Raw genomic sequence first — 22,227 nt, 5'->3', positions numbered from 1 at the left:
ACACAGCTGCACAACCAGTGAATCTATGTGAGGTGTTGTGTGTATGATCATTGAGCATGGGGCCACTGTGTGGTCATCTGGCTTATAAACAACAACTGTGTAGCCTCCTCCTCAGAGATGAACTGCTGATGTGTGCGTTATTATGATCTGGTGTTTCTGATTAGTGAAACAGTGTGAAAACAATAACAAAGATGGAGCAAGTTCCATGTTGTTAGGTTTTTTGTTTTGGCAGGATGCTGCAACTCATGGTCTCAAAGATCATGGCACTGCATATCATTGAATATATGTAAACTTTTTGACAGTTTAGAAATTGCTAGGTCTCAACACTCCAAATGACACAAAGGCACTGTTCTCATGATAAACTAGCAATATTTTTTTTTTCTGTTTTATTCATCCCTGATTTTTAAGAGACTTGATATTCAACTTGTTTAAAGACTATCAGCTTTGTTCAGTCTCATCTTTCACTAGTGTGATGATTTAGCGTTTACTCAACAGTGAAATTCACTTGAATATAACACAGTCAGTCACTGATTATCAATTATTGCATGTAGGAGTGTGTTTAAAATTGAGAACAGAGCTGTGGGAGTAAGGAACCTACCCAGCCATGAGATCTTTGGATCAATAAGCTACTACCAAATGGGCTAAATGGGTCAAAAGGCTTTCTCTTCTTTGTAATTATTCTTATATTTCTCCATATTATAATCTCCAAATATTATTCTTCATAATTTTGTTAATAAAAAATGGTTTAAAAAAATAAAAACATGCTGTAATACACAGTTCAAATTTAAAAGCTCAAATGCTGTACATGAGAGGTTAAGCTCCCCCTGGCGGTTTTACAAGGTGATGCCGGATACTTTCCAGTATGACGTCAAATGACGCGATTAACCCCGTGATACTGCGTGATACCGCGTCACGCCCACCGGTGTATGCCGCGAAATACCCCGCCCATTTTGAATGGCTTCATCTGTACAATAGATTTTTATATGACCTATTTAGTAAACTGAATAATAACAGAAAGAGAACATAATTTGCTATCTGCAATCACACCAAATGTCCACCCTATGACATAAAGTTTGTTTTTAGGGTCCACACTGCTCAACACCCTGTCCTGAGGGAACTCATGGAGTGAACTGCTCGTCCACATGTAACTGTAAGAACGATGCATTGTGCTCCCCAGTGGATGGATCATGCTCATGTAAAGCAGGTATGTACGGTTTAGCCACTTGACAGGAAAACAAGTAAAAGTAAAACTGAATTAATCTTGTATTAGTTTAGCAGTCCTGAAGAGAATACTTCATGGGGAGTATTTTCCGTTTACACTGAAGTTAATAATGAGGAGAACCTAAAAGAGTCAAATAGATTTCGTTCGGAAATGTGGTGGATTAGCTATTACAGCACCTCATGTTGGCTGCTTATGTATGTTTTATCTTGCGTTGGTGTGATCAGGTATTTAAAACTTTTTAGCAATGTTTAAGATGGCCAAATAACAGGCTTGGTTTCTTTCTTTGGTTGGTATAATAGTCTTGGCAGTTCAGAGTAAATTGCTAATGCTGATCACATACTCATATTGTTACTGAACTTAGTGAAATTTTTTTGCACAGTGCTTTAGATCTAATTGAAAATATCTGAAATTATGAAATGCACACACTGAGCCGAGCATGCAAACCAGTGACTACACTGATGCACAGTAGACAGTGGCTATTACATTTGTGTCAGTATATTAGTACATTTTATTTATAAAAAGGTTTCTAAATGATTGCAACAGACCCTGCTCTTTCCAAGGGTTTTCCCAGGTACATGTATCTATGCACACACAAACTTCCCAATGAAAAGTCAAAATATAAAAGTGGCCTCATTGCGGGCTTTTTTTACATTGTGTTGTAAGCTTTGAAAATCTGTAAACTTCGAAAACTATAATTAGCATTGTGCATATCTCATATATACCAAACAAAACTAATTAAACCCCTGTGAGAATGTGCACAAACACCTACATTATACAGTAATCACCCAGTGTGCCTATTTAGAGGTTGCTTGCTGGATTCTACTGACAGGTTCCGTAATAACTGCCACTCTATCAGAAGAGTCCATCAAGGAGCATCTAATTGATGCAAATACAACCCATAATAAAAAATGTCCATGTTTGAACAAAATGTTTGTGTTACAATAAACTCTAAAAGTAGCGTCTGGAAAAAAAATAAATTGAAATAAAATAAAGATCTAATCAAACAAATAGTTCCTCTTCCAGGCAGTGTATGGAATGTTTCAGATTGATGTTTAACTTGTGCCTGCAGGCTGGCATGGCGTTGATTGCTCAATAAATTGCCCGAGTGGCACCTGGGGGTTGGGCTGCAATGTGACCTGCATGTGTGCCAATGGGGGAGCCTGCAATGCCCTTAGTGGCAAGTGTACCTGTGCACCTGGATGGAGAGGACAGAAGTGTGAATTTCAGTGCCAGGTAAGGGGACTGCTAAGACATAGCAGGACATAGAATGAAAATGCTTAATTAACATTATTTATTGACTAATTTTTACAATAAATGCTGACATTTTAATACTACTTAATGGGTCCTATTTACTAAGTAAATCGGACTTTTAGAACCATTAGTTTAAAATACTGAATTAGTATACAGTACAAAGCAAAAATAAAAGTAAAGATCAGACAGCAAGAGTACGGTCATTTTGAAGACACAATAAACAAGCTGAATCTAAATGTGTCCTAGTGACATACTGTACATACAGTATCACATTTATGTCACAGGAGAAAAATAGATAGGTCCCTTTATCTATTCTAGATGTGCATTATAATAATTCTATATGGTTTGTTAGTTTTGCTTATTGACCATGTAACAGGAGCCAGGCCAGGCTCCCGCGAAGCGTAGTTCAGGACCCTATGCAGATGGTATAATCCGGAAGTAAGTAGAGAAAGACATCCGGGGAGAAGACGAAGAGGATCAGGATGGGTTGACAGACAAGGGGGCGTGACTATGGTGATCTGGTGCTTGGGGGGCATGGCGATGGCAAACAGGTCCAGACAGCCCAAAAGGGGGGATCCGGGGCGCAGCCCAAAGTCCAAATCCAGGAAATCCATCCAAGAGGAGACGATTAAAAAACAGGGACAGGGACTTGGAACGAGAAGATTAAAAACGGAGTGATGAGGCCAGGCTCTCAGAGCCCCAGACTCAGCTTGGTCAGGATGCCTTTAGGAGTCCTATGCCTTCAAGCCGCGGACGTCCAGTGGGGCAACTTGATGGTAGGCTGGCCTCCGGGCGTCCTTCTTCCAATGCTGAGCCAGAAATAGCGAAAGCACCTGGCTTAAATAAGGAGGGACAAACAGGAGGCAGGTGCACATAATCAACTAAAATACGAAAGGGCCGGAGTGCCTTTAAAAGGAGGGATTCCAATCATGACAGACCATATAGCAAATACAAATCCAAAACTTTTTCTAATGAAATACTATATACAGCATATTTGTTTTCTAATTGTTCATTCATGAACATGCGTCATAGAAACTACTTTTTGTTAAACTGTAAAGTACATTTCCCTACATTTAATCTTAGTTGATGTGGACTGAACTTGGATTAGTGACAGCTAATATGGCTTTGATATTCAGTTTTGGTTAAGTACCACTCAAAAAAACATCTTCTTTCAGTTTTCACTTCCTATTATTGATGTACAAAGGCCCTTTGTGGTGATTTCCTTTTTTCCACAAAATCTCCTGCAAATGGTTTGTTAAAAAGAAAAAAAATCTAGAGCAAATTCATGCCTGGTTTTAAAATAATTCTTTAAACAATTTATGGTATAGTGATAGATATGGAGGAAAAGAGGTTAGATATCGTTGCAGTAGGTACAGTATTAAAATGAATAGCCTGTGTTTTGCTTATTCTTCTGCTATTTGAAATTACTGCTAACCGCATGTCTTAGTTTATGTATACCTGTACAGTATTTGTTCTTCTAATACTAGCAATTGTACAGTATATGTAGTTAACAATAATGCCACAATGTAAAAGAGAGCTACTCTGTTTGATCTTCCTCCTGGAAAAATGAAGTAAAATAAGATCTACTTGTCAGTGTTTAGCAGTGTGTGAAGTTCTGTAAACTGTTTAGGAGTGACACTCAATTACTGCACTTGCTCAATATTTTTCTGTGTCACTTAACAGTTAAAGTCAAATCAAAATAATAAACTGTGGAGTAAACTGGAGTTAACATCTTGTGTTTGTTAAAGAGACAGCCATTTTGTGTATTTTATTGAGTTGCAACAATTAAAGGTTTCAAAAAAACGTTTATATTTGATGGACACACTAACCAAAGAAATAAAAAAATAAGGTGTTTGCTGCTGTTTTTGTGAATGTAAGAAGATTGCAAATGAGAGGAGACCATTTAACCCACCATTTAACCCATCTAGCTCATTGGGTTAGAATAGCCAGTTGATCTAAGGATAGATTGTGGATCTTCTTTGTCCGATCAGCTTGATGAGGTGTGTTGAATTTTCTTTGCTCTAATCAAGGACGGGACCTATGGGATGGACTGTTATGAGCACTGTGACTGCAGTCATGCTGATGGTTGCCATCCAGTCACAGGATACTGTCGCTGCCTTGCTGGGTGGACAGGTAACAATACTCTTCCCAAAAGCCATACTGTACATTTTATAGTACTGATCTGTGTCATCCCCAAAACACCTGTCCCACTCAAATATTTCCTGCATTCATGTAGATCCTTTCTAGAGATTAATCATTTACTGTATATTACACATATTTGTTAAAGCAGAAGTACTCCAGAAGTTAAAAGTTAGCAAAAAGTGCCAAGAAAAATAAAAAACTCAATACATACTGTAGTGGTAGCACCTTAGGCAGCAATTACAGCTGTGGGACGTTTTGGGTAAGTCATGCCAAGAGAGAAATGTTTAACTACTGTGGTCTTTAGAACAGGCTATGTATTGAGTGGTATATTTTTGGAACTCACATGTTCTTTGCGTTCAATGAATGATTTTCAAAGCTACCACTTTTCCCCACTGTAACTGATTAGAAGCATTTGACATCGGTGTAGAAACATGATTTTCTTCCTTCCAAGAAAAATAATATTTTTTTTTCACTTAATGACGTTATTAAAGGAAATTCAGTAATACTCATACAGGCTTTGTTTCAAACCATATGTTGTAGTAAGAATCACAAATCAACTTTTAGTTATCTCAGAAGGGAACCTAATTATATAAATCTAATTTCTACACACAAAAGTATAAAACATTGCAAAATTCTATGAATACATGAATGGATAGCCTTCAAAATCCAATTAAATTTTAATTTGATGATAGTTTAATGGTCAAAAGACTGAAACACTTTTTTGTATGGTCATAAAATTATGTGTAATTTGAACAAAAGCCTAACAAACAAGCAAATCATGTGTAATTTTTTATCCTATTTCCATTTTTGGTTCAAATGCTGAATGAATTGTGACTTAGGGTACTAGGCCTCCTTGCATAATGTGCTGGACTTTAAATGCATAGGCATTTCTTCAGAGCTGCTTAACTGGAGTTTATCATGACCATTGAGCCATTGCCTAGCAACTTGCAGAACCCATCAAAGAGCTCTTTGTCCGAGATCTTGGCAAAGCACTCCATCACAGTGCTCCTTATCAGCATGAAAACACCAAACAGCTGAGAAAAAGAAACTACCAATTTTTCATAGAGTGAAAAAAGATTTTATTGAATTACAGCTGATACGTCTGAGATATTTGCCACTTGTGTGGTTGACAAAGCTCCTCCTCTTTTCTTAAAATAAGCCAAACTAATGAGCATTCTAAACAGTTCCATTTCATTTTGCACTTGTCCTGATTTTCAGTCACAGCCAACATTAATCATTTAGTGGTAAAATGCAGAGACAATACATTCCAAGCTCTGAAATGGATGTTTATTGGCATTTCTTTTTTGAAAGAGAGACATTTAGTGGTTAGAGTTTAGAAGAAATGCTGTTTTCTGTGAAGTGACTGTTTTAGAGTGCCAAGTCTTTAAGCTGTACTTTTTAACATCTTAAGTGTGTAAAAGTCTAATGAAGTTTCAGGACTGTTTATTTTGGCGGATTCTTTCCTCATTGAAGAAAATAAGTTTCCTTTTAAGAATCTAATCTAATCTAATAATGTTTATAGTCACATTTTATTATAATTCTTAGAATGATTTTAATATAGCACGTTTAACTCGTATTTGAGTATACAATGGATATTCTGTAATATTGTAAAATTCCTCTCCTTACAAAATGTGCAATGTAATGTGCATCATACAGCTTGCAGTAAACGTCCCAAAAGGACAAAACTGTTAAAACCCCAAGGAGAGGTGGTATCAAATCTTCAGCATAAATTTGCATGAATATTGTTTCTTCTTATTTTGAAGTTTAATTTATTTAATTTTGATTAAATTTGGACTGGTGGCCACTGAATGCAGTGAATGTATTCAAAATGTACTCTAAGGCAGAGGAAAGCCTAGGGCTTACATATTATGAGATAACAAAATAAAATAATCCTGGAATAAAATTGAGTAGTCAAGTGGATATGGCTGATAATCTCTCAATAGTGAACCAGCACAACTTTCTACTCCACATTTATGTCTCAGTGATTGATTTCTGTGAAAAGGGCAAACAGATGAAAAGCTCTGCTGACATTTGAAGTCTATGAAATATTTTTAATATAGCTATTTATATTAATGTCCAATTGTTGCTTTGTAATGGCATTCAGATTTAAGACATTCATGTGAAAACATAATTTATGTCACAATAGACATAAAAACAAACTGACATAGACTGTCAGACATTCTAGATTAGAATATTAATATCAAGATCTGTGAGTGACTTATCCACTATCAGCATCTGACAACAGTGAAGCCTGGAGAGTGAAACATTAATTAATTATAGCATTTAAAACAAATGCAACACATCATTATGCTCATACTACAGTACTTGTCATTTTGTGCAATAAAGGTGTTCGTTTAGCTGGGTGATTGCTTCAACTCTCTCAATGTGTAAAATAATTTACATCAATAATTCACAGGAATTCACTGTGACAGTGTGTGTGCGGAGGGACGCTGGGGGCCAAACTGTTCTCTCACCTGCAATTGTAAAAACGGAGCATCCTGCTCCCCTGATGAAGGCACGTGTGAGTGTGCACCAGGATACAGAGGAACCACGTGCCAGACGAGTGAGTGTCTCATATCTCTGTGTCTCTTTAAAGCGAGGTGTGTCTGAGTGGATCACAGCAGGTGCCATGAAACAACATCAAGTGCAGCATTTTATTACCAAAGACATTTAACCCATGACATTTATACTTTTTTTTTCTCTCGCTCTCTATTGGATCATGTTCCTAAACACATGATTGATAGCACTGTACTATCAATGTCAGGCATAGAAATCCCTATAGAAAACATCCGTCAAATTGCACTGTAGTTTTTTTTATTTTTTAAATTAAGGGTATTTAAAAACTGACAACAGGAGGCACTTCTCTACCCAAAAGGTTGTGGGCATACAGAACAAAATAACGAGCCAAGCTAGTGGAGTCAATATTCTCGTTTCTTTCAATAAATGGCTGGATGACTTCCTTAGATAAATAAACTACTACTAAATGGGCTAATTAGACTGAATGACTTTCTCCCATTTCTAACCTTTCTTAACATTCTTATGTTCTGTGCTTAAGGCCATTATTTTTATGCAGGACTTAGTACACTTTAGGATATTTGTAAATATTCTAAAGAATATGTTAAAGTCTGAGTATTTACCTGCATATTTGAGCTTGCATTTGAATCTCACATTTGTTCTTACAGTTTGTTCACCAGGCTTCTTTGGGCATCGCTGTAGCCAAATCTGCCCACAGTGCGTGCACAGCAATGGACCCTGCCACCACATGACTGGACAGTGTGACTGCTTGTCCGGGTTCAAAGGAGCCCTCTGCAATGAAGGTAAGATTACTGCATTTTACCTTAGGCATTGAATTGTTTTATTCTGAAATAGAAATGATGGGGCAAAACATTTGCTATTTGATAAATAGCAACATTTTATCAAATAGCTTGGGGGCATATTTCATGTGTACATATTGCCTATTGAAATAAGAAGTGTGTTCGGAAGCCGATATGTGCACTTGAAATCTGACTACAATGATTGTTTTTCACAGATATTTTTGAAGCACAATTGTTCATGTTTTTTGCAGTATGCCCCAGTGGTAGATATGGAAAGAAGTGTGCAGAAATTTGCACCTGCACCAACAACGGGACCTGTAACCCCATTGATGGGTCCTGTCAGTGTTACCCGGGGTGGATTGGCAGTGACTGCTCTCAACGTAAGTCTTAATCCTATCTGCACTTAGTTTGTGTACGCCTACAATAACTATAGGAAGATCCCTATAGGGAAACTAATACCGTATGCCCACATCTGAGTGTAACATGTCTCTGAATGGCTACATACAGTTAGGATCCTTAAAAATTACAATTTTGTGCAAAACAAGGTTCTACTGAATGGACAAAAAAGAATGTGATTGGCAATTTAATTTAATCTACATTCTAGCAAGTTAGAAAGTAGATAATACAAACTCCATGAAAATAACATCCCAAGAATTGAATCTAGGGCCGCAGTGCTGTGAAGCAGCAATGCTTATCAGTGCCACCTCAAAAGCAGAATTTAGTTGAATTTTCTTCTTATATACTCAATTCAAATCTGGTTTATTACTGTACTGTCAGATGAGTCACCGAAGTTCAATTTGTAGATCTTCAGAAAAGGTTTGTCAAACTGAATGCTTCTTATCACACTATATTGCAAAATTCCAAACACAGAATATAATTTTGAGCCAGTGGAAAAGGGATTTATACAGTACCTGATGCCCAGTAAGCTTGAAGGAGTGGTGAAACTCTTAGGTTCGTCTAAGTGCCCATTCTTCACCATTTGTTGGAGAATATTTCAATTTTCTGAATGTATTTTAGTATTTTTATTTTTAATATTGGACACAAAACTTCTTAATATTTAAAGCCAGTGTTTTGAGAATTAGTCTGATCATAATTGGTGTTTGTCTGCCATCTGCTGGTACTTTAGGTAGTCTTCTTATTTTTGTATTGAGTGTCCTTTAGAATGAGTCACAGTGGAACAAATAATATAGTTTCGCCTGGAAATGTATTAACATGTTTGCAAGGCTTTTATAATGTTTGTTTTTATAATTTCCTGTACACCAGAGGGGATTGAAAATATTTTTTTATGGATAAAATATCAAGGAACAGTAATATTTGTGAACTGCATTGTCATGTAACTAACATTTACCAATGTGAACTGATATGACAGTTATTAAGAACATAGCAACATTTTTAAATGTGAGGGAACTTACTCTGTAGTCCTTTGTGTAGAAAAAGTGACTCCTCCTTGAAGTTTAAAATGCACTTCCACATAGTTTCAACATGTGTCCTCAGGTGTGTTTCATTGTGTGTTTCAAGTTGATTTAGTCAATCCCTTTAAGGATTTTGGACACTTTAATCTGGTCCCCTCATCCTCTTCTCTGTTCAAGATTAAAAATGTTCAGTTCCTTGATTGACAAAGACTTTACCTCTATTAGGTGCTTTGACAAATTGAGTACGAATTCAGTCATTACCCATGTCTGTCTTTTTGCTGCTGTAATTTCAATTGGTTTTTCCTAAGCCGTGTGAAGGAATTTGAAATCTCCCATGAAAATTACTACTTTACGTATACATCTCTGATTTCATATACTGTCAAATTGGATTATAATTGATGTAATTGGTTTAAGTTTAGTGTTGAAGATTATCCAAGTTTTTTAAATAGGTCGTCCATTGTTTTTATAGCCTGTCCACCTGGACAGTGGGGGCCAAACTGTATTCACACTTGCAACTGCCATAATGGAGCTTTCTGCAGTGCCTATGATGGAGAATGCAAGTGTACACCTGGCTGGACTGGCCTCTACTGCACACAGCGTGAGTTCACATGAAATTCTTGCCTACAACCTTGGCTTTCACTCCAGTATATTTTAAGAAACTTCATCCGGGTTGAAACCTACTGTATTGTTCATTTTTAGCTTTTGATGTTTTTTAATCAGCAAACAGTGTGAGTACAATAACTCAGGGATTGACATAAAACACAGACTAGACAGGAGAGTTAGAGGTTGCGTTCCAATGTACTGTATGTATTTCATTTCCTGTGTGATTTAGCATACAGACACTTGGGACTAACAGCAGGAATGATTCAGAGCTTTGTACAGTGCCCTTTAAAAAATTAACAGTGAAATGTCTTTTTTATTTGGTTAATTTGGTAAATAATAAGATACTAGGCTATGCTTTGAAAATTAAAGTGAAATGTTAAAATTTGCCCCAAAAGGAATTTGTCTTTCCATAAAAGTAATCCGGTATAATACTATCAATACTATGTGTGTTTCTTCTTTTATATAGAATCTGATTCAGAACAATCTATTGTAATGCAATTCCCTTTGAAAAAGGTGGTAATGACTATTTATAATGATTGTTTGACTATTTGATGATTTTCTAGGCTATGGTATTTTGCAGGTTAAAGATGATTGCTAATTAAAGTATATGTTTAATTATAGTGTCTGTTTAAAGAAATAAATGTAACGACATGTCTCGTAGGCTGCCCCCTGGGTTACTATGGGAAGGAATGTTCTCTGGTATGTCAGTGCCAGAACGGAGCAGACTGTGATCACATATCAGGACAGTGCACCTGCCGCACTGGGTTCATGGGCAAGCACTGTGAACAAAGTGAGTACAGAGGAGATCATAGCTATCAAAGTCTAGCAGTATGTGGTTAAAGTTCATTATTTACAAGTCTTCTTTGGTTTTCCTTCTGTTCATACATTACCTACAGGAGGTCAAGCTTTCCATCGAGTTAAGAATATGAAAGAGATATTAAAATAATACAGAAATAAAATAAAAATAAAAGCCACAAGGGTGGCACTGGTGCATAGCGGTTAGTATTTCTGCCTTGCAGCACTGGGGACTTGTTTTCAATTCCCAGAGTGCTACCTGTGTGAAGTTTGTGCTGTATGTTCTCCCTGTGTTCATGTGGGTTTCCCCCCACAGTCCAAAGACACACTGTACTGGTAGGTTAATTGGCTTCTGGGAAAAATTGGCCCTGGTGTGGTTTTGTGCATGCATGTGTACTGGTGTCCAGGGCGTATCCTGCCTTTCATCAGTTGTATGCTTGATTAGTACTTCGTATTGGATAAAGCAATTGGAAAATGGATGGATAGAAAGAAGCCACAATGCAGTGCTTAAAGGAAGCTAAATGATTAAACATTCCCAATGGAATGATTCTGCTTGACTGGATGTTATTGGTTTGAATCAAGGTTGTTTCTTTCAACGCTTGAAGCCAGGAGATCATGTTGAGAGTGCAGTAACAGAGTGTTGGTGGAAGCAGGTCTTGGCCAATCCACAGTTATCTTATTGCTGGGCAAACGTCTATGGGAATATTTCACTGAGTAAACATAACAATATTGCCTATGTTCTTTATACCTTGATTCCTATTTCTAACAGAATGCCCCCCTGGGACCTATGGCTACGGCTGTAGGCAGGTGTGTGACTGCCTGAACAACTCTACCTGTGACCACATCACAGGAACCTGCTACTGCAGCCCAGGTTGGAAGGGAGCAAGATGTGACCAAGGTGTGATATTCCAGACATTGTGTCACCTAAATTAAATATGTAGTCTGCAGATAAATTGGAGGATGATATATTTTTATATATGAAATTACAAATGGTTCCTCTAACCCTTCACTTAATACTATAAATTTGGTATACAAGCTTGTTGAATGTCAGTGTGACAGACCCTACAATCAAACAACATCTCGAGGGATCTGTACATAAACAAACATATGGTTAAGAAGTAAAGTTCAATAGGCTTTATTGCAGGCCTTTTCAGGACACACTAAAGAAACAATAATACCGTAGTTAGCCCAGTACACAACCTTATATAGCAAACAAAAAGTGTATTTGCAGTACATCTACAGTATGTGATCATGTGTATTTTTAAATCCTTTACCTGTTAACCAATAATTAAGTCAGTCACCTCTGGTGTGACTACTTACTGTACAAGTAATTACAATCCATATACTGGCCTCTAGTAGCGGGTAAATATACCACATTACTACAGCAAGATAAGAGAGAAGCTTTTATGTTGAACACATTTGCAACCTCTTTCAATTGGCCAGAGAAAAGGCAATTCCTGTTAATGAAACTGAAATTAGGCAAAATTAGTGACAGAACAATCAGAAGATCTTGTGCAAATAATTGTTGGGTGTGTTGCAGGTCTTATCATGTTGAAACTCCTCAACATCATCTTGCACAACAATAATTGGACTGCCAGAGAAAGTTAACTTTGGTTACAGAAGGAGTGAATGTGTTTTTTTATCTTATGAGTAAAGTTAAAATATAAGCTTCCTGATAGCTGACGCATTGTCCAGTGATGACAGGAGAGCAGTTTGTGCAGAACTGACCTGCCAAAGAAAATCTGATTGGTGTAAGAAGAATGATGGTGTAGGATGAAATTAATGCTCCAGTCAATACATGTTGTTTTTGCTATATACTGTACAAATTCACAAAATCATACAAACTATTTTAGTGATGGGATTGCACTTTTATTGCTACATCTTTTTAATAACATTTATTTTCAAATCACCTGCCAAACCTATAAAATCAAACCACAGAACTAGTCGAAGTCTGAGACTGTGCTGCATATACTGTACGTTTGGAAATAGTTATGAAATTCAGAAACTTTGTTTAGTCACAAAAGTTGTGCAATCTAAATTGTAATGAATAAACACTATGTTGTATCATACCGTATACTGTACATTCATAGATTTTATTTGTTATATATACTGTATAGAAAAATATGGGATAAAAAAGCCTAATTATACATTTATATGTACAAATTTCCATTCTTCTATGACAGTATGGGACTGTCCTGATGGTATTTACATTGTGTCCTCTGCCCCGACTTCCTTCCCCACAGCTGGCGTGATCATAGTGGGAAATCTGAACAGTCTGAGCCGCACCAGCACAGCTGTCCCTTCTGACTCCTACCAGATTGGTGCCATTGCTGGCATCGTCGTGCTGGTCCTCATCATCCTCTTCCTCCTGGCGCTGTTCATCATCTACAGGAAGAAGCAGAAGGGCAAGGAGACGGCCATGCCTGCTGTCACATACACTCCAGCCATGAGGGCAATGAACACAGACTACACCATCACAGGTATGGCAGCTAGCACAAGTGTTGGCCTCACTGGCATGTTCATATTGTACCCAGTAAGTAACCTACTCATTTCAGGTCAAACAGGCAATTTGTAATATCAGGACGATGTGTCTATATCTTGGAATACTTTGAAAGTTTACTGCTTTGGATATAATATAACAAGAAACAGAGCATGTGCTGTGGCTCAGATAACAGTAGTCATATACAATGTAAGTGATTGTAGTACCTAAAAAATACAACTGAAAACTATGCTTGCTTCATCACTTAAATGAAATGCTTGACAAAAGAGAAGCAAGATAGGCAGAAATGTGGGTGTCTAGAGAACTCTTTTAGTCTTTTCTACTATAATTTTATAGTAGTAATTTAGAACATTAGCTTAGTTATGTTTATTTCAAGTTTTATATTTTAGTTTCATTTTAGGAGCTTAAGAAAGTTTTTTATTGATGGCTTAAAACATACTCAAAGGACTTCCTATGGTACAGTATGTTGATTGAATTGTGATGCTGACTTTGGTCAATCTCTCCTAATTTGATTTACTTCTTTATGTGCTTTCAGAAACTCTTCCACAAGCCAATGGTGGTCATCCAAACAGCAATTACTTCTCTAATCCCAGTTACCACACACTGACCCAGTGCACCAGTCCACCACATGTCAACAATATGGAAAGGACAACACTGGGAAAAGTAGGTCAATTTCCATGGCAATCCCATGGTCTGAAATAAATTATGGAATACAACATTTGGCTTTTCTTTTAACCTCTATGATTGGTTTATGTTCTGCCAACAGCAACCAAAGAATAATCAATTGTTTGTAAATCTGAAAAACGTGGATCACAGGAAGAGACCTCCATTGATGGACTACACTGGAACCTTGCCTGCAGACTGGAAGCAAGGCGGCTGTTTTAATGAGCTAGGTGAGGACTATTTTATTTGTAGTGAAATAAAGATGTACCATATCACATGTATATTCATTCACGGAAAGACTTGACTTAGTCTTTTTTGTGCTGTGATGTTTGGTTCAGGGTGGCACAGTGGCACAGTGGTTGGCATTGCTTCCTCATAGATTTGGGGCCCTGGGTTGCAATCTGTGTGGAGTTTGTATGTTCTCCCCATGTTTGTGAGGCCTTCGTCCAGGTCCTGTGGTTTCCCCCACAGTACAAACACATACTGGTAGGTTAATTGGCTTCTGGAAAACAAAATGTTGTGAGTTTGTGCACGTCTCTGTTTGAGTCTGTCTCCCCTGAAATGGACTGGTGCAATAAAGATTCCTAAAAACCATGCAGGCATGCTGGCCTTCCAATACCACGATCAAAAACCCTTTTAAGTAATCTTCCTTCTACAGGGTCTAGTAAATTAGTTCATTTCAATGGCCTCATATTACCTAATTCTGTAAGTATTAATTTCAAAGCATGTGCAGTAGCTACAGTACATTTCAATAATGCGTGTTACTTACGTGTTTACCTTAAGCATTTCTGCTGTTTAGAGATTTAAGGTCAGTTGACTGTAAATGGCTTTGTTGTTCTTAAGATTATTTTATTATCATAAATCATACATAATTTGTTTTTTTTCATAACTTTTATAGGTGCTTTTGGAGTTGATAGGGGTTACATGGGGAAATCTCTTAAAGGTGAGAGATTTTTTTTAAATAAATATAGTATTAGCCAATCATGTGAGAAGATAAAACTGTATAACCACAGTGCTCAACAAAATAGTTCAGTCCAGTGAATTTGAATAGAACTGAAAGAATGTCTTTGTATTGCGAGATTAAATTATCTCAATCAATAAATAAATCGTGCTAGTCCAGCAAAGCAATAACTTATTTTATTTTCAATTGTATATCACATATACAGTTTGTGATATATGTCAATGAATAACACATTTGAATCATTTTTCAAAAATAATCTAGTGTAAATGTGTGGATTCCACAAAGACTTGGAACATGTGCTTTGGTCATAGTCATGAATTTGTAATATAAAGTTTTGTTTTGCTCTATTAATGCTTTGTCTGAATTCTGTGTTTATATGAATATGAATCCAAACAATTATGAAACCATATTCTTATAGGTGTATTTTTTTTAGCTTTCATTTAAATTAAAAAGTAAGATCTGTTTGAAGACAAAGTATTTTTTGTAGCAAGACTTCTAAAAAATGAATTAGATACCTATACTTCTGTGTAAAAAATGTCCTGAATGTATAGTTGAACAGTTTTAAAACTTTTTTTTTCTGTTTTAAATGGACCATAAGAGGTGAAATGCTTGTTGATTTGAGACAATTTCTATTTTTTTCATTCATTGTGAGGATATGAATTTTGAAGGTTTTTGAATATTGTCAAATCTGTTGAGAGAAGAAGCCCATCTCTGCCTCCTGAGCTTTCTGACCTGTTATTTTGTCTTGACTTCCTCTTAGATCTCGTGAAGGGCTCAGTGTATCATTCAAGCTCCTGCTCTCTGAACAGCTCAGAAAACCCCTATGCTACAATAAAGGACCCCCCCCTGCTGATGCCAAAGAACACAGAATGTGGCTATGTGGAGATGAAGTCTCCTGCTCGCAGAGACTCGCCTTATGCAGAAATTGCAAACTCTGCTTCTACGAACAAGAATGTCTACGAAGTTGGTAAGTCTTGATTTACAGTATACTGTGATCCTTAAAAAAATGTTAGGATTTCAAATTTAAAGCATCTGTTTTGTATAAGAGACACTCTGTGTTTAAAAACATCAACAAGTTAATGAAAAAAACATTGTTTACCCCCAAAATGTGTCCAGTGAGACAGCCTTGGCTTTGTAAAACTATTGGCCAAAATATTTCATCCTGAATCCAAAAAACAGGAGCAATATATGCAATAAAACAACTAACTGATGGGCCTTTGGATTTTGGTTTTGATTTTTTTGGTACTTTGAAATCAGAGAATTTGTTGTTTGTTCTTTTGCACATTGGTGAACAATTGAGCAGTTCAGTTGTCTTTTTAGAGATGATAAAAAAGTGTAGTTAAGGCTCAAAGAAGAGCTAAGGTTTTGTTTTGTGTTTGTTTCCCTCACTGTAGAGTAAGAGCAATGTTTGTTTTTATTGCCTTATGGCTGTTTCCCCAAGACTGCCCTTAACAACTTGATCAGTGCTACAGCACTTCACCACAGGTGTGCCACCGTATGTTGTAGAAATCACAATAATGAGAAAAAAAATGTAAATGACTTAGTTCTCTTCATGGTTAGTTAACAGTTCTTTAGTTCTAATTAACGTTAAAAATATATAATTAATCAATACATTAGAGATGGATTCCATGCCAAGAGATAAAAAGAAGGAAGAAAAACACTACTTACTGACAGTGAGGCCTTCTTCAGGGGTGGTCAATACAGACTAATACATTTTACTAACCAAACTAAAGGTGGTAGTCAATGATGTTCATTTTGGGAGTTCCAAAACTTCTGTCTCCAAATGTAGATAGATTTAATTTGTTTAATAATACGTCTTTGTTAAGTTTGGATTGTCGTTTACCGAATAAAAAGGAATACATGTCTAAAAATGTGTCTTTTTTGTTCTCAGAGCCAACTGTCAGTGTTGTCCATGGACCAGGGAACAACAACAATGGGCCTTTCAGTCAAGACCCATATGACCTTCCAAAGAACAGCCACATTCCCTGCCACTATGACCTGCTCCCACAACGAGACAGCCCTCCCTCCCCTCACAAGGAGCTCAGCGAATGAGCCTGTTAGAACCGGTGCTCATGGACAATTGTACAGGCACAGAGATCCACAGGTTCAGTGGGTTTGTTGAGGAAGCACTGTGATTCACTGGCCTTCCTGCATTGCCTGCTTGCTGGCAGCGTATCTTTTCTGTTGAGTTTCACTGTTATTATTATTTTTTATTAAGGTTAATATTTTTGTTTTTTCTTATCACTATAATTATTCTCCATTTTGCTTTTTTGAAAAGAAATCAATGATATCTTGTCTCCAAGACACAGTTATTCTTTAAAATCTATTTTTTTATTTTAGTCTCCAAGACACAATTCAAAAGGATTCCACACCTTTAAACCTTTTATTTCCAAAATCACTATTCTGCTTCTGAATTATGTCATACAATTATTGTCAAACAATAATAAAAGAACAAACATCTGTACAGAAATATGGTATCTTCTAGTAGTGTCAATGTATAATACCTTGCAAAAGGATTCACCCCCATCCAATGATTTTGTTGAATTACAAATAATGAATACATATTTTTTTTATTAATGAATATTTTAAAACAAATCTTGAATACTTGAACGGTGGACTTCCATAAGTAAAATAAATTAATTGTGAGGAAAAACTGCATATAAAAATCAAGAACTAAAATAGGCTAATTGCATAAGTGTTCATCATCCTTAGTCAATGTTTGGATGAAATACAATACTTTGTACACCAATTACAGAAACAAGACTTTTTGGATAAGTCTCTACCAGCATTGCACACTGCAATGGTAAAATGAATGCCCATTCTTTGCAAACTTCCTCAAGATTCTGCCAAGTTGGTTGGGTATTGTTTATGGACAAAAAAAGTCTTGCCCGCTATTTTCTATTCACTTTGTTAGGACATCAGGACTACTCAACCACATTCACTTTCCTCTGGTTAAGCCATTCCTGTGTAGATTTGGCCTAGTGCTTTGGGCAGTTGTCCTGATTAAAGGTGAATTTCTGTTCCAATCTAAATGTCTTTAGAAGACTAAATCAGATTTTCCTCTAAAATTTACCTGTACTTTGATCCATCAATTTTCCCAGTCCTTACTGATGAGAAGCAGCCCCTTAATATACTGTCACTACCTTGCCTGACAGGAGGGATGGTGTTGACATGATGATGCTCTGTTGGGTTTTCACCTCACATACTGTACATATACTGTAGCACTTTCTATTTAAACCAAAGCGTTCCAGTTTTGTCTCATCTGATCATAACCATTTGTCACACACTTGCAGTACATGTAAATTAAATACTACATGTTGTAAACTACGTGGGAAACTTGAGATGGGGTTTGCCACACTCATACATACCAGCTTGGTCAGCTGACCATGATATTGTCAAATAATGGACATTTTCTCCCATCTCAGGCATTGAACTCTACACTTTCAAAGACACCATTGTCCTCAGACTGGCATCCCTAATTAGTTTCCTCCTTGTCTGGCTGCACTGTTTGGAGGGACAGTTTTTAGGCAGTGTCTGGTACACATTTAATGATTGACTTCATTGTGCTCACAGGATATTCAATGTCTTTTAAACTATTATATCCTCCTTACCTGTGACTTGCTACAACCTTACCCCTGGGTTGTTTGAAAAGCTTTTTTATGGTTGAATCTTCAACTGGCATTCACAACCTTATAGAAACAGATGCATTTATTCTGAAATATGAACCATGTTTATTGCACCCAAGGGTCATTCAACTAATTGTACAATGTTAAAGTAATTTTGGACACCAGAACTAATTTAGTTTTGCCTTCAAAATAAATATGATGAATACTTATGCAATTTACATTTTAACTTTTGATTTTTATTTGACATTTTTGCTGACAGTTAACTTCCTACACCCATAAAGGGATTCAGCGTTCATGTTATGATGAGAAATATTCACTTTGAAAAAATATATATGATCACTTGCAATCTAACTCAATAGGTCATCATTGGATGGGGGTCGAATCTTTTTGCAAGGTACAGTAGATATTTGGATTTTTTGCATCATTTAGGATTTTTTTGTGCTTCCTATATTAGATACTTCAAATCATGTTGAACCTTGAAATCATTCCAGTCATTAATAACACATATCAACCTTATGCCTATAGAATGCTAATGTAAAATAGATTTGAATTTATTTTTATAATGATGGCATGAACATATACTACTAGACAGTAAGTAAATTAGTCTGGATTACACTGCAGCTGTAAGGTTGAATACCAGTATGGGTTTTATTAATTGAAGGATAGCTATAATTAGTACTGTACAAACATTGATTTTATGCTTTCGATTAGTACAGATTTTATTTTACTCATTGTTTAATCCCATTTAGTGGGAGACCTATAACAATAGTATGTGCAGGATTAGGTGCCCTAAAGAGACTTTAGCTGATTTGTGCTATCTTATCAATAACACTTCTGCAACACTGCTATTGCCATCACATCATAATAGTAGACATCCTGCTAGCAGGATTAAAGACCTTCCCGCAGAACAGATCCAGGATACTTTTCATTATATACTGTAAGTATTTTTAGTAATTCCAATTTAGATGATAAATTATGCTTAAGCTGGTCTTTTGCATTGCAATGGAAAGTAAATGAGAAAAAAAAAACACTTGTATTCACATGCTACACTTTTGCTATACTCTCACTTTAATAATTATGCAGGAATGTGCTTTGTTGTGCTTTTGGTTTTCATCAGTAGAGCTCACCACAGCATTTTCATTTATACTGTGTGTCTTTCAGAAGTATGCATAGACGCAGTTAGTCTTAAGATCTACTGAGCCAGATTTTATAAATTTGTTGTATAAAAATGATGTACATAGCTGTAAATCACTTTACAACTATTTCTGAAGTGATGCTTTTTGACAATTTGTAAACTGTACAGAAAACCTTGTTTCCTTGTATGTTATATTAATCAGTGCCATACGCTGATTGCTGCCAAGACATGCATTTAGGGAACTGACAACCTTTGAACACTTTTTTAAAATTTGACAGACAGTTAAAGGTTGTTCGGACTTGTCAATAATATGTTATTTGCTGTGGAATTTGCTTTTGGTAAAGTGACTCCTGCCTGACCATCCAATTTCCCCAGACTCCCAGTAACCCCCTAAATATATATAAATATTATACCCACAAAAACTAACTATACAATAAATATACACTGATAAATAATTGGCCACATGTGAAAGTACATATTATGGGCTATTATTCAATTATAAGTATCAGTTATATTCAATTATTACATATTCAATTACACATCAGATGGAGCAACAGTACATTATTTTACAAACGTCTTTGAAGCCCTACTGTATTTGTATTTGTGGCGCCCTCTAGGCAGTTCCGCGGGTATTACACCTCTTCCTTGGGACAACTTGCCACACTGCAAAACGTGATTCACCGCTTTCTCCTTCTTTTGAGTGCACACTCTGATTTCCGTAAGAGGCAAATCTCCAGTACTGTGAAAAGCATTTTCTGAAAATCTGAAACATAAACGTTCCATGTGAAATTTAAGGTCTATACGAAAGTAAAGGATATTGTATATTTTATTACTTTCTTGTATGGTCATAAAGGATGAATGATTTAAAAAGACTACAATGTATCTGACCGATATATGGGGCATTATGGATCTAGCAAACGTCTTATACAATTTAATAATTAAATATATTAAATATTCAACTGCATATTTGTAGCCACTGCAACAATGTCACTGGTTCTATATGGTTATCCAGCCTTGATTTGTACTGTAATTCTGCACTTCTGTTGACGTCACTGTCACTGTCACTATACAGTTGGCACAATTCTAGTGCATACAATAAAATAAATATAGGTAGGCAGTCGGTATGTAAAAAAATAATAACATGACTATTCATCAGGCACTGGTGCAGTACTGAAGATACTGTACAGAAAATAAAATAGGAGATCGAGCTCCTTTAGCAATTAAAGTGTGATTGTCAGGTCACCATCTTTAGTGATATCTGTCCATTTTTTTAAAAGTGTCCTTTTCAATCCCACATTCAATCTCAAGTGCATGTCTAGGCAATGGTCAAACCACACTGATATTAATAAGTTTAAACAGGCTGCAGAAGTGAGACTCTTCTGATATACTGGACACACTACCTATGTTAGTGTCTGGTAATCCTCTTGTGTCAATGGTGTAAAGGCTCTTTGAGATTTTGCAGCCATTTTAGATCATTTAATTCGAAAGGTGATTTTTTGTTACTTTCTTATATGGTAGTTGAGATAAAAAAATAAATAGCAATAAAGATGCTCTTCATTCTATTTCCATTTGAAACTTTATGTTTAAAAAATTGAAGCAAAATTTGAGTTCAAACTGTACTTTGATAAAGAGGATAGAGGGAAACTACATTTGGTTCTGTTTGGGTGTGCAGTTAGAAATACAGAGATGAACGCCTTGAAGTTTGCAAGAGTAACCTTTCTTTCCTTTGTAAAAACAGTTTGATTGCTTTCAGTTTTTCAAGCTGGATAATGTATCTATATTTGTTTTAATCAATGCTTTGATTATTTTGCTTTTTTGTTTTTTTTTCAGTAAATAAAAGGAAAAACAGAGATTGCACATAATTATTTCCAAAGAAAAAACAAAGACAATGCAATTTTCCTTGTACTACCAGTCCTACACAAACAATTTCTTCATTTATTTTACCTGTAGTTTATGTGCAAAATCTTTCCAATAAAAGAACAAAAATAAGACCTGTGGTCACATTAATCTATACAGTTGCTATACAGTATCTCTTAAACTTATATACCTGTTCATACAGTGGGGCATTTACAGAACCTCAGCACATGGAACGATGCACCTTACTCAAAGGTCCAACAGCAGTGTCTCACCTGAGAGTCAAGTCTACATGTGAAGATTCAAACTGCTTAACTTAGTAGGGGTATCATACATGTGCTATCTTTTATCTGATCACTGAGCAAGAGACACTGACCTGTCAATGCTCCAGTGGTTGTATAGCTCATTAGTTTTACTTAATTTATCATACATTTGTATTAATTTTAAAGGGCTCTGCAGGACTGTTTCTCAATTTTTACATGTACATTATCCTATGAGCTTTTGTATCTCAGTCTCCCCTGGGAAGAACTATTGACATTACACTGATTCAGCAGAAGTAGTCCCATTCATACAGTGAGTCTTTAATCAGAGACTCATGGGCAAGGCTGAAAAGCTATTATAGGGAACTGACAAGTGGAACTTTTTGCCACTTTTTGTACATAGTCCTTTATACTGTCGGTTTAAAAGTGGTATTTATTCAAAAATACTGAAGACTTGTTGTGCACGTATGGCAATCTAGAATTCTATAG

At 36.2% G+C, this 22,227-nt stretch overlaps 1 protein-coding gene across 1 annotated transcript in view; it reads left to right on the top strand.

Moving 5' to 3' along the window:
* megf10 (multiple EGF-like-domains 10) overlaps positions 1-21,474 on the top strand; it is a 97,913-nt gene extending 76,439 nt beyond the window's left edge. Inside the window, exons 11-25 of the mRNA XM_088629839.1 lie at positions 1,084-1,204; positions 2,292-2,455; positions 4,504-4,606; positions 7,032-7,178; positions 7,798-7,932; positions 8,181-8,309; positions 9,811-9,939; positions 10,606-10,734; positions 11,509-11,637; positions 12,983-13,219; positions 13,775-13,902; positions 14,006-14,132; positions 14,801-14,845; positions 15,624-15,830; positions 16,755-21,474. Coding sequence (XP_088485965.1) covers positions 1,084-1,204; positions 2,292-2,455; positions 4,504-4,606; positions 7,032-7,178; positions 7,798-7,932; positions 8,181-8,309; positions 9,811-9,939; positions 10,606-10,734; positions 11,509-11,637; positions 12,983-13,219; positions 13,775-13,902; positions 14,006-14,132; positions 14,801-14,845; positions 15,624-15,830; positions 16,755-16,915 — 2,091 coding nt within the window. The 3' untranslated portion in view covers positions 16,916-21,474. The remainder of the gene's footprint in view (positions 1-1,083; positions 1,205-2,291; positions 2,456-4,503; positions 4,607-7,031; positions 7,179-7,797; positions 7,933-8,180; positions 8,310-9,810; positions 9,940-10,605; positions 10,735-11,508; positions 11,638-12,982; positions 13,220-13,774; positions 13,903-14,005; positions 14,133-14,800; positions 14,846-15,623; positions 15,831-16,754) is intronic.
* Positions 21,475-22,227: the final 753 nt, after the last annotated feature.

This window comes from Lepisosteus platostomus, chromosome 4, assembly GCF_059453375.1.
Source record: "Lepisosteus platostomus isolate fLepPlt1 chromosome 4, fLepPlt1.hap1, whole genome shotgun sequence".
Taxonomy (NCBI): Eukaryota; Metazoa; Chordata; class Actinopteri; order Semionotiformes; family Lepisosteidae; genus Lepisosteus; species Lepisosteus platostomus.
This window is presented reverse-complemented; position numbering and strand designations above follow the sequence as displayed.